The 13,686-nt window shown below is 44.4% G+C and overlaps 1 protein-coding gene across 5 annotated transcripts in view; it reads right to left on the reverse strand.

Moving 5' to 3' along the window:
- Positions 1-5,431: 5,431 nt before the first annotated feature.
- The window catches only part of EYA3 (EYA transcriptional coactivator and phosphatase 3), a 119,892-nt gene continuing 111,637 nt past the window's right edge, over positions 5,432-13,686 (reverse strand). For all 5 annotated transcript variants that reach the window (XM_019548050.1, XM_019548052.1, XM_019548048.1 and 2 more), the window contains 3 exons: positions 13,317-13,438; positions 10,096-10,196; positions 5,432-9,387 (listed from right to left, as the gene is read on the reverse strand). In XM_019548050.1, the coding sequence (XP_019403595.1) occupies positions 9,307-9,387; positions 10,096-10,196; positions 13,317-13,438 (304 nt within the window). In that variant the 3' untranslated portion in view covers positions 5,432-9,306. The remainder of the gene's footprint in view (positions 9,388-10,095; positions 10,197-13,316; positions 13,439-13,686) is intronic.

Below are 13,686 nucleotides of genomic sequence, written 5' to 3' on the forward strand. Positions count from 1 at the left end.
TGAGGGGGGATCTAGTGGCCTGTTACAAACTAGTCAGGGGGGATCAGCAGGCATTGGGGGAGTCCCTGTTCCCCCAAGCACTGCCAGGAGTGACCAGGAATAACGGTCACAAGCTGGCAGAGGGTAGATTTAGGTTGGATACCAGGAGGCGCTACTTCACGGTCAGGGCGGCTAGGATCTGGAACCAGCTTCCAAGGGAAGTGGTGCTGGCTCCTACCCTGGGGGTCTTTAAGAGGAGGCTTGATGAACACCTTGCTGGGGTCATTTGACCCCAGTACTCTTTCCTGCCATGGCAGGGGGTCAGACTTGATGTTCTGCTCAGGTACCTTCCAACCCTACAAACTATGCAACTATGATCCCTGGGGTATCAGTCCGACCTCCAACTTAATGGTGAGGCACTAAGCATTTAGCTAGCATACAGCTGCTGAGCTGCTTGTTTTTTAAAAAAAATGCATTTTATTCAAGAGTTAAAACACATGTAGTAACTTTTCCACAGGTAAGTGGAAGCAAAATTGTGGTGGTTGTGGATCACACCTCTTTAGATGGGAAGCTCTGCTTCAGGAGTCCCTAAGAAGAAGCCTTATTCAATTCTCTATCCTCAAAGATCTTGTTGAAACCATCCCTACCACAGATTCACAAGGGGCAGACCTCTGGCTTCAAGACCTCAGCTCTTCATCTCTGGCTTCGCCAGCAATCTGTAGCACCCCTTGCCTCAGGAGCTTCTTTGGTTAGCTCCTGGGAAAGGGGAGGAGGATCCGAGTGCTGCATCTCAAACAGTGCAGCAGACCACTCAGCTCCAAATAGTCTTTACTGTGCTGCTGCAACCCGGTCCAAATGAAAAGTCAGGGCCAGTCCTTTATTACCAGAGATACGTACCCCATTTCTATACCCTAACAGCCCCCGTTACTGAGCTGTACTAAAAGGGAAAGCCAGACAAGGTGATCTGGACTACAGAATGCCAGAGAGCTTTTTGCTTCCTAAAGGAAGCCTTAAGCAAAGACCCCACTTTAGCTCATCTGAACTTTGATAAATCCTTTGTGGTTTACACCAATGCCTCAGAAATGTAGGCAGATGTCACAGAGAAAGAAGAGAGAGACCCTTGCTTCCGAGGGAGAAAAACCACATCAATGAAAAGGAATGTATGACCATTGCATGGCCTCTCAAGATGTTACATCCCTATCTGTCTGGGAGACTGTTCATGATGTACACAGCTCATTCACTACTGACCTAGTTAAATCAGCTGAAAGGTACCAGTGCCAAACTGCTAAGATGGTGGCTACAAGCTTGTTGCCGCACAACAAATGTGCCAGAGCCCTAAGGGCTTGTAGTAGAGATGATATCTTTTATTATTAGATATCATCCCTATGAGCCCTGATTGCTTTTTCCTCTAGACCAATATGGCTACAACCTGGATACCAGAGCCCTAAGGTGTGCACATACCCCTGGCAAAAAGGAATTCAGTCTGCTTAGAGATGAGGTTGGGTGCAAGTGTGCTCACAGTCTCCTAGGAAAAGTGCTGTCTATTCTGCCTTTAATAGGGTCTTCCAAGACTCTCTCATACTTGTATCACATGGCTTCCTTCTGCACTGTGAAAAGCACCAAATGTGTGAAAACAAGCCAGCCTGAATATTCCACCAACATGAGCCTGCAGTACAGAGAAGTCTTCAAAGGCCTGTTAAAGACCACTTTATCATTTACAAAGTGACATTCAAAGGCCAGAGGGCTGCCCTCTATCATTTAGGCAAAGGGTGTCAAAATAACATGCATCAGAAGTCTTATTGGGTACTGTGATGACCAGGTTAGAAACGTAGGATATTGGCCCTTCTAGAAATTAAGAGGCAACAAAAAAGCAATCCTGCAATATGGGAGGAAGTGGGGAGCTCAAGAACACAGTGCATGAGAGCTGCCAGTGGCTTTATAACTCTGGCAGAGCAAAAAAGTGCAAATGACTTTCAGCAATAAAAATCTGTATAAATGTCAGCAGTTGGGATGCCTTCAGCCAGCAGCGGAGAGAGACTAGGAACGCACCCAGTGATCTAGCTTGCATAACTGCTTTATTACCATATTTAAAATTAAACGAATAGCCTTCAAAATAGTCTTGCAAACAGCCCCAGACCGATAACTATGCTGCAACTAAACTTTCTATTAATGGCCAAACATATCTCGGCTCTGAGTGACCCCGTGATGGCAGTCAGAAGCTGAAGACTGGCTCAGTGGTGCTGGCTGCTTTTTTACATGAGAAGCTAGAAATATGTTAATAGGTATTAGTAACAGGACTAGCACAAGCTTATATGGGACTCAGGGAATGGCTGTTCTACACAATCATCAACCTTCACTTGGTCCTGTATCCCAGGCATTTGGGCCCATTTCTTGTTCTGTTTGTACAGCACCAAACAAGCTTGATCACAGATGTCTGGGAATAGGACTGGGCCCACAGATATGTTATGTTCTTGAATGAACTTGAACCATCAGTTTGTTCCTAAGCCTTTAGTATTGTCACTGCGACGGTCCAGATAATGTGTGAGAAGCAAGATTTGTTTAGTAATACCCTTTACTGGACTAATGATATAGATGGGAGAAATATTGAATAAGTTCTTGAGCACCAAAAGCCCTTCCTCAGGTTCCTAGAGAAGAGAGTTTTAAAACTGAGATCCAGACTGGACGGTGAAGCTGGATTAACTGGATTAATTCAGGCCAGGAGGATAATTAGCCACTGGAACACTAAACCAAAGAGGGTGGTGTTGGGGATTTCCTATACTTGGCAATTATTAAATCACAACTGGATGCTTTGCTAAAAGAGAAGCTGGAATTTGACAAGGAATTAATGTAGGAAGCCTTATGGTCTGTGTTATAGTAGCAATCAGAATGGCCCCTTTTAGCCTTAAAATCTGCAAACACTGGAAAATTTGGGCAGAATCCCCAACTGGAAATAAGAACAAAGTACAGGAGTGGGACTTTCTGTAAGGGGAACACTGTGCAAAGAGTAATGTGGAAACCCAGCTTTGTGTGCAAATGTGCACCTGAGACATGTATAGGACATGTAACATGGCACTTAGCCACAGTAGTCTGCACAGTACTTTGTAACAAAATAATTCTATGATGGCTACTGCCAGTGCAGTCACACCAGAGGGGCAGATGCCAGAGGGGAAACGGTAGTAATTTGCCTGTACATTAATGGGAAAAGTGTTAACATAATATTGAGAGAGAGCGAGCATGTACACAATGAACTCGAAGTTCACATAATTTGTGGGGGTGTAGGTACTGCTGTTTCATGCTGCTAAAGCCATTCAGGTTGGTAAAACTAGCACAAAGCATGTACATACATTGCTAACACCCCTGAAGTCCCTCCCCTCCCCTCCTGCAGCTTTGTCATGATGACAGACCTTCCCCATGGAGGCAGGCCCTGATCCTTCTGTCTAGAAGGCAAGCAGTGCATTGCTGGCAGAGGCAGGGAAAGCTTTGGGGTTCTGGAGTCCTACAGGCCTCAATTCCACCTCGACTGTTCTGGACCATCCCTGGCAGCATCCCTGAAAGTCATATGCTAGGAAAACACCCTCTTTGCTTCTAGGTGTAAGCGAGACCATCTATCCTCAGGCATATCACAGCAAATGTTCTAGGTTGTTAAATGCTTCACTGCCTTTTCTTGAGCAGTGCTGGGAAGATCTCTTGGCAGGGGATCTCCTGTCTCTCCCTCCCGCGCCCCGCTTTTGGCCCAAAAGCTGCCTCCCTGCTAGGCTTTTCCCTTCTCTGCTTTTGGTCAGCTCTTAGCCCAGGACTGTCTAACTTTCAAGTGGCCAGGTGCCACACCAGTGGGCTACACACCCCACAGGAGTCTCCCCCACTACTGCGCTGCATGCCTGACCTCCCCCTCACTGCACCATGTGCCGACAACCCCCTCACTGCTACTGTGTGCCTGAGGCCTTCCTTCTGCCAGTGCAGTGCATCTGTGAGTCTTCCCCCCACGTTATGCTGTGTGCCTGCAACCTTCCCCCCAGCTACACCATATGGACACCCCATTGCTGCACTGCATGTCAGGAACCCCCTGACCTCTCTCCCTCCCAGTGCAATGCATGTCCTAGGCTCACCCTTAGCTCCGCACGCTGTCTCACTCTCTGGGCCAGAACAGGAATCAGCAACCAGAGGAAGGGGGAGCCAGATGCTAAGTGGCAGCTGGGCAGGAGCCTGGGGGCCACAAGTTAACCCACACGACCTGTGGGCCCCCAGTGGGACAGCCCTGCCCTAGCCAGGCAGGGCCTCCAGGCTTCAGCTCTCCAGGGCTCTGCCTGCAGCCACACCGAGCTCCCAGGCTTTGTTCAACACTCTCCCAGTTTCTTACAATGCAACTCTGGGATGCATCTCATCCACAGTCTTGCTTCGTACAGTATGGTCAACTCCACACTTTCTTCTTGATTCATTGTGTGTGGCAATGTGGGCAGAGAGCATGCCCATGACAGGATCTGTGGATGGCAGGCAGAGGGAAGGCTACCTGGGTTTTGTCATCCTCCCTTCTGGATGTCACGGAAGCACAAGAGGAGGGCTGGAAGGGACTGCTAGAGGTTATCTAGTCCAACCCCCTCCTCAAGACAGGATCCTATCTAAATCATCCCATACAAATCCTTGTCTAACCCATTCATAAAACTACACAATCAACCCTGTCACACCTCCTCAAGTTACATTGCCATAAAACACCCAGAAGGCCCTAACCTGTCCCAGGTAAAGCAGCGGGATGATGGCTGCCAGTGTCCTGCTGTTGCAAGTGCTATTGAAATTCAAACAACGGAGTCCTAAGCACTCTTCAGACAAAGACATCTTCAGAGTTATGATGCTCTACAGCAGCTTCCACAATCAGTCCCTACTGACACCTGCAGTACAACATCTGAATAAAGTTTTGCCAGCTTCTGGTTCTGACCTGTCAAGGAGCTACCCTCTCACAACCTTAACAATTTATCCAGTGCCACAGCTTTGCCTGTCCCTTTAAATACCCAGCCAGGCTTTTCTGCTGTGGCTGGCTCCTCCATCACCGCACTCACCCTCCCACTAGCTAGAGCTGGTTCCAGGTGGGTGCACTGTTACATAACCGGCCATGAGAGGAGATGCACACAAGCAAGGGATGCCTTCTCTTCTGCTCACACTCTCAGCAGCTTGTAGCAAGTGAATACTAACTACACACTGTCTGTCTCCGATGATGAGCCAGGGTCCCAACTCCCTAGTCATCCCAAAGTAAGGTTGAGAAGAACTTTCCTTTGCTTCCGTGTCTTGACTGTGTTAGCTTCAGCTGCAGAAGGCTCCAGGGCTGTCAAACTGAGATTTTAAAGACAGCTTGATTCCTTCCCTGATACCTACTCTTCAAAACCCACAATGCCCCATTCGTTGTGAGAATGGCACAAATATAGCGAAAGTGTTACAGCCAACAGACCATACCAATTATTACAGAAAATAGAAACTTTATTTTTTTCCAGTTCATAGGACAGCCCCCATTACACAGAACATGAACAATCAAGGAATTTGCAGCCATTAATGCCCTCAGTCTCATACATATACTGTAACCAACACCTTGCTGCTAGATAAGGCTTCTGGAAGTTCCAGAGGGACTTGACTCCAGTTATGCTTTCTAAAATACTTAAGCACAAGGGTGTCTAGAACTAGCAAATATCAGTGGGTTGGCTGATTTAAAGGATTGAGACTGCAGGGTGAGCTGAAAGATACTCGGAGCTGAGGACACAGAAGTACCCACTTGCCATGGAAAAACAGGAATACTTAGAGGGAGCATTTTAGTGATGCAGAGTATTTTCCTCCCAGATTTTTGGCTTTAGAATTTGGTGTGGCATTTATCCATGAAATAATGGGAAAACAATGAAATCATGCGGAAGGCAGCTATAAAATTTCCTTGCATAAAGAGGAACTCCTCACTGCCAGTCCATTAGGAAAGGGACCATTCTCAAACCTAGCCACCAGGGGAAAAAAAAATAAAGAAGCCAGGTTAACCTTTATTAATGTAACACAGAAATGTACCATCAACATCCTGTTAGAAAAGTATTTTACATACATTCAAGGAAACATCATATAAATATTAGTATGAAATATCACTGGCTGCAATAGTTTCACATTCAGCCTAAGTTTTGCCAATATCTTAAAAGTTCCTTTAAAACATCTAAAGTAAACAAACACAAAGCAAAACCTGGCAGGTATTTGTGTGCCCAGTACCTTGGCTTCCAGCATGTGCCAGAAACACACAGAGAAAAAAAAAATCAAAAAAGCCAGGGCAGTCAAACTCTCCCCTGAAGTTCTTCTCTGTACAATTACTGAAGCAAAGGGGAAGCTTGTCCAAGTTAGACGGTGGGAGGTTAAGGCACCAGTTTTGATCCCAAAGTTAAAGTTCACTGAAGTATGAGACATGCTCCAAATAATCTCGAGTTCCACAAGGTGAAGTGTCTCATAGGTACAATTACAAGAAAAATTCTGAAGGGTTAGTGATCCTCAACTCTGACAGAACTGTAACGGAAACCAGAACTGGTTTGTGTTTTGTAACTCCAAGGTAGAAAGATTCCTTATCTTCAGATGCAAAGTTTTCCCACCGGTGGAAATTATGTACTTTCATGTGGTCTATTTCCTGCTGGACCATCTCTAAAGGTTAAATGTAGTACTCACCCTTCTAGGGGCTTTATTTTAAAGAGATACTATTGTAGGAACCAAGAACAAGAAAACCCCTTACCTTCTGGCACCTATTGAACACTCATCTCCTTTCCTATACTGTAGACCTATCTTGCTTTCTGATGACTTTTGTAGCTCACAAGAGATTGTGAGCCTTTCCAGTGAGCACCACAATTTACAGTAAATATTCTCCCAGCCTCATGGTCTTTCTCAGCCCGGTTTACGTATGGGAGAGCAGGCTCTTGGCTTGCTTCACAAGGAGCAATGAAGTCTCCTGTCATTGCCAGTGGATAAACTCTGCTGTGCTTCCTCTGAGCAAGACATACTTTAGGTTGTCTCCTACAGCCAACAGGCAGGAACTCTAGCAGTAGTTAAAAGTACAGCTACTTTTCCAAATTCCAAAAGAGGACTTCCACTGAATAAGCCAGAGAGTAACAACTCACCACAAAACCCAGATCTGCAGAGTCTCTAATGCAGGAAGATGATACCCAGACTGAATACAATTGTTCCCATCCACACAGTATTCCATAAATTGAAAGCTCTCCTGGGAGTCATCCAGCTCTGGAGTCCATCTGCCTAAGGTCAGAGTGTAAAATCAGCATGTCTAGCAAGCAGACTGGATGGAAAAGCCAGGCTCCTAGTTCCATGGTACTGGTCTGATGCTCCATTTGGTGTCTGGGAGAAGGATGCACATTCCTTATTTGCTGTGTTATTAAGATCAAAATTTAAAACGTGTTTGAAATCCAAAGACCCCAGTGCTTCCCTAGTTCTCACAACTTAGGCTGTCTACATTATGGACTGTTTTTACAACTCTCCCACAGTTGTTAAAGGTAGTATTAGCAGCACGGGGATCCTGAGTATGAAGCCATCCCTTGCTACCAACATTACAATTGTAATTTCATTTAATCCTGTTCCAGGCAAGTAATTGACAAATATTAGAATATTCCATGAAACTGGGCTGATGGCAACCCTGGCACCAATGTTCAAGGAGCATTCTTAGTGTAGACAAGGTTCAGTGCCAGTGCGTTGCCTCAAACTCAAGAGCCTGCAGGGCATGTGGTTATACTTCAGACAAATCTATAGCCAAAAACATGCAGCTGCTCAACATCCTACTCAGCCAGTAGCTGTTTAAATGAAAACAGTGAGCTTTCCTAACCATCCCCTCTTCAGGTTCCAGATGGGTGACCAAGGACCGCCCTGGAACCCAGGCAACTTGAGAAGATGCTTAGGTAGTTTCTATCCCATCTTAGGACAAAAAGCAGAGTGGGCATACAGTTGCTGAGCATGAGGTCCTATCCCATATCAAGAACTTCTGAAGAGTTGCAAGCTTATGTGACTGGCAAGGCCCCCTGCTTCCTCAATCTAAATATTGCTAGTATAGAGAAGAGTTGTGTTAAAGGAGTATAGGTCACCTCACTTCACACTGTCATCAGCTTCATTATCTAATGTCTTAACAGAAAGGTTAGCATACCCACAATTCCTGTGGCTGATGTGCTTTGGATTGCTGAATGATGGGTTTCCTAGATAGATTCCCTCTCACAAAGAAGGTTTTGTTTGTTTTCAACTATGTCTTTACTGTAACAGAAAGTGGAATACCCATCATATTGAACTAGATCCAGCTAACAAAGACTTACTGGACATAAATGGTGTTTGGAGAACAGAAGTGAATGCTAGTAAATGTTTTTTTTCCTTAGGTTATTAATATGGTGTAAAAGTCCTTTAAATTATTCCAGACCAAGTGAAGACTCTCCTATTCATGGTGGAGGCACTGAATACAATAATGCTAATGCTAGCACTTTAATTTTCAGATTCAGCTCCTTATTCTTAACATGCCTATCATGCTTCAGTCTAAGTCATTGGCTGGGGTGGAATTTAGTAACCCTCAGGTTTGTAAACAGGGTGGTGTGTACAACATACACAAACACATGTGAGAGAGCCACACATTGAACAGGAAGTCAGTTATTCACTAGGAATGACATTTTCCTATATGAAAAATTGAAAGTTCTAGACACATTTCTTTCTCCCTTGTTAATATCCAATAAACCTAAATTGGGATAAAATTATCTAAAAATTGGCAATAAATTAACTGCTCTGAACAGGGGGAGAGAAAAGGCAGAGATTTTTACAGCAACACAGAGGCGTTCTTCATCTTTTCATTAATATTTTCAACCACAAAAAAAAAATCAAAAAAATCAACCGCTCATTTTGGTTTTGCCAGAAGGGAAAGATTTATCAAGCTCTAGACACTGGACCTTTGTCTATAAAAATAAAAATAACCCATTTACTTTGGGTTCCATAACTAAATTGAGAGAGGGATTTTACAAAAGTTTGCTGCTTTTACCGCAAGCCTGTGTACAGTGGCTCTCTGAAGACTACCTGCTTGAAGAGGTCTCTTGGCCCTAGCAACACCCTTCTGTAGGCAAGAGAGAACACCTGGACTATGCTGAGTCTGCAGCTTTCTGGGTAAAACACTTTCTACTTGGTAGTACCATGCTCCTGAGGAAATGACCAAGTGACACTCTACTGTAAAGTTTGTTAGCTACATTTTTTTCCCATCAAGATGAAAAGAAAGTATCCAGATGACATGATTTCTGCCTCTCCAAATAAATAGAGAGGGGCTTATGAGGAGCTGCATTCACTCCTCTCCTGAACTTCTTACAGGAAGTCGAGTTCAAGGGCCTGGTGAAGGGACACAAGGTCTGCATGATTTGTGATCCTCCAAAAGGGCATGTTGTGCTGAAACAGATAGTTATAAAGTCAATGTAAAAATAGGTTTTAACTCCAACATGAGGATAGCCAAAGTACATATGTGGAATTCTACAATGCAGTCCAAGACTATGCAGCTTGAAGTAGTTGAGGATGAGCCTTCAACTTACCCCACCAGAGGTATAGACACATTTCTATTTTTAATGATAAAATCCAGAAGATATGCCAGAAGCTGTCTAGTGGCTTGACTTAAGAATCAAGTTCTTTCTCATTTCATTGTTCAAAGAACTTGTATCTTCTAAAATACATGCAACAATTACATTCTGTGATCACAACAGGGCACTGTTTTAGGGGAATGCATTCCACTTACAGATTGAGACTGTTAAAGGCAACTGTATATTCCCTAATCTGTAAGTACAATGCATTCCTTCGGAGTGAGTGTGTGTTACACATGCACATTTGTTATGGTTGCCTGTATATATCTATATCTATGAGCAGAGATGCTAAGAATGAGAAATCAGGCATTCAGGAGTCAGCTAATTCCCCAGATTAAAGTGCTGGGAAGTCCCCTAAATCTGCCATACTTGACATCATACTGTATACACCTGTAATTGATAAATGAACTCTGGGGATGCATCACAAACAACCCCATCATTAGGATACTCCAGCCCTACACACACAAGCATCATCCCACATTTCTATGATCCCACATGTTAAACTGCAGTCCTGGACACTCACCTGTTTGGCTGCAATCTCTTCATCACGCCCATCTCCAATCACCACATATGTTACTTTCTTTCCAAATCGTGACACAATCCTTTCAAAACAGCTCTCTTTACCTGCCAAAATAAATTTCCCTCTTAACCACTTATAGGAGGAGCACAGGAGACCCTTGGGCATGCCTCCTTTCCCAAGGGCAAGGGCAAGCTCTTGTTTCCTTTCACAAGGCTACCACTTCACTGGACGGGAAAACAACTCCAAATGGAGTCTAACAATTAAAAAAAGAAAAAAAAAAAATCACTGAAATTCACACCGCTATTTGTTCCAAAGCAACATGTCAGGGTTTTCTCATTTGGTAAGTTTCCCATGACAGGACAGAAATATGGCAATTTTCAAATCCCATTATTTTTGTTGGTGTCACTGGGCATAACCCTGGGTAACTCAGAGGGATGGAAGACCACGAGTGTATAGGAAGTCCTTCTGCTCCAGGCTCAGAAGAGCCAAAACCCCCCCTTGCCCAACCTTTGTAACCCTTTCTTTGGCGCCTGCAATCTCCTGTCCTTCTGGAAAACAGGCGAGCTAAAACTGTCATCTGTGGAATGCAAGGGCACGGCTCGGAGAGAGAAAGGAGGAGAGAAAGGGGAGAAAGAGGGAGGCCAGCTGGTAGAAAAATCACTGACAGTGAAACTGACCGGGGTATAAAGATCTCGCTGTTGCAGGGTTAGGCGTGCAGGATTTGAGACAATACAGTCTCCCTGTGCCTTTTACTTGAGCTCAAATAAACTCTGTCTGCTTCTCCCCCAGTGTGTTTATTTGGCGCGACGCACACCGGGCAACAAACCCAATTGTTGCCTCCCTCGGGCACCTTGTGCCAGCAACAAGAAGTAGAAAAAACAAGCAGTTAAAGTTGAGAGACTTTGTGCTCGCCAGTAGGTGGTAGAGGAACAAATAAGAACTTGTTTGCCTTTAGCAAATGAATATTCTAGGAAGGATATGGGCAGACAACACCTAAGCCAGTTTAAATTTACACTGAGAGAGCTTTACCCCAATTCTTTTCAAGATACTTCTGCACCAAAATTGGCAAATTTAGTTCACGATACAGGTTTGCATCATCTGTCCACTACTATTTTATGCTGGTGTAAACATGTTATCTTCCTGCCCTGACTCAGAGCTACTTATGCCATCATCAAGCTGGTACAGCACCCTCCCCCAGCTCGTTCTGAACTATGGCTTTACCCTCACTCTGACAGGCATTTAATTCCTATAGGCATTCCAGCAGGGAGCATGTCCTATACCTCTCCAGCAGATTCTGGCCAGGTTTAGAAATCCTCTTTTATCCCAGACATATTCAACACATGGGATGACCAGAAACAGGCCCTGAAGTTTTACCACTCTCTTTTAAAGAGGACACTGAAAGTCTGTTGTTTGAGCAAAGTCTTTTTAATCACCACAGTAATGGCTAAGAGCTTTCATTCTTATTGTGGGCCATGGAAGTGGGGTGGGGTGGGGTGGCGTGGGGCGGGGAACAGGAACACAGAATGCAGGACTACAGAAGATCTCCTGCCAACAAGTCCAGCCCCCTGCCATAGCTAGCTTCCTACTGGTGTTATTCCACATGCCTGTTGCCATTTGTTTAGAAGGTAAAAGGACTTTACTGATGACGTTCACATCTCAAAAACAGTTACTGATAAAGACGTGTTCAATCCCTCTCATCTCACAAGTACATTTGGTTAAAAATCAAGGTTAAAAACACTTTGAATGTGCTTGGAGCAGTGGTTGGTGGCCATGAACTGCAAGTGGCATGGACAGCTGCTCTGTATGGTATGCAAGCTCAACAGAGCCCTAGCCTCAGTCCCCATTTGCTTGGTAAAGGGAGGCTCTGGAATATCTGCAGAGGGGATTAGAGCCTCCAGCAGAGAGGGCAGGACCACAGCTCCAAGAGGTGTCAAGTGTCACTGCCAAGAACCAGATTAATCCTTTCTGGCCCTGCAGCCACTACAAAATCAGGAGTTTGTGTCCTCACTTGCTATATAAAACTGCAGCAGTAACATCTCTTTGACACCTTTCTTACAGTAGTATCCTGTTCTCGGTTCTCCTTCAGGCAGCAGGAGGACTGAGTCTTCCTAACTTCATTCCAATGCCCCAGGGTACAAGCTCTATCAGTCAGACCTCTGGGAGCTGGGGATCAGAGCAGCAATCACAGATGATTGGGGCTTAACTTAGATTTCATAGCTTTCATAGATATTAGGGCTGGAAGGGACCTTGCAAGGTCAAGTCCAGCCCCCCTGCCATAGAACTTGTGCTCTGCCTGCCAGAAATGTTGGCCACCACTGGCTTGGGGGCCCTGATTTTGTGCACCCCTCAAGCTCTGGGAAAACAAGTTGTCCATTGTCCCTTAGCATTGACAAGCCAAGTGTATTTTATCCAATGCAAAGAATAAGCTGTGCTGGAACATATCACAGAACAACCGGTCCGCTTCACTTAGTGATGTCTGTTTCTAGCCTTTATTACCACAAGACTTTAGTCTTGGCTCCTTACAGAAATTGCTACACATAAAAGAATAATAAGAATTAAGAGGATAATCACAATTAAAGGCCACTTCTCTGCCTGTACTGTTTGTTATCATTATTTCATCACTGGAAGTTTTAAGTACAGGTTAGATAAACTGTTGTCTGGCATGGTTGAGCAGATTATTCCGTCTTGAGCAGGGGGTGAACTAGATGAATCTCTGGAGCACTTGCAGCCCTATTTTTATAGGATTAGTAATCAGAGTGATAATATGGGTAACAAGGATATGCATAGAGCCCATACAACTGAAAGTATATTGAATTCGCGAGCCATACAACAGTATCATTTTCTCCAAATGAAAACTGTTTCAGTTCACAATTAATTTTGAAAATGCCATTTTGTATTGACTGATCAGCAACTATCTGCAGTGACAAAGAAAGTGCAAAAGTCCTTGGTAGGGCTGCTCAAACTCAGTTGGTAACTTTGGGGGCTTGGACACATCAGGGTTTTGGGGTATTTTTTTAAAACTCAGACTAGTTAGATAGTGGTAGATTATGCAAGTGTGAGCTCTACTTTATGCTAATTCAACATATCTACAATAAGGGTTAGCACTGGTACAAAATCCCTGACTACAGGCAAGCTCCCACTACAGATCCTAGGTTCTCCCCTCAAGGCTGGACCCCAAACAGGCATTCCATGCAACAAAAAGTTATTTGGAGTAATTACAATACCTATTTTTGTAGCACTATAAATATTTTCAATGGGGAACACTTCTCCCAGTCCATACAAGAGAACTTTGGCAAGAGCTGGCACCAGCTGGGTCGTTGTTATCAGGACATTCACACAATTTTTTCTAAAGATAAAAAAGAAACACACTCTGAAAAGCATACCTGTGGCAGAAGTGCTGGGGATGGCTCAAGAGTTGCAAATGTTCCCCCTTGGAGGGGCTATGTACTTTTGTGGACACTACTTTTCAAAGCTTTTTTGGAACACTGATCTGGGGTGCTTGCAGATATAAAAAAAAAAAAAAAAAAAAATTTTAAATTTGGGGCATTCTTGCACCAAGCCATGTGCAGGCTCAGAAAAAGAAGCACGTTTTGG

The sequence above is a fragment of the Crocodylus porosus genome, unplaced genomic scaffold (genome assembly GCF_001723895.1).
Source record: "Crocodylus porosus isolate Cpor-Errol unplaced genomic scaffold, CroPor_comp1, whole genome shotgun sequence".
Taxonomy (NCBI): Eukaryota; Metazoa; Chordata; order Crocodylia; family Crocodylidae; genus Crocodylus; species Crocodylus porosus.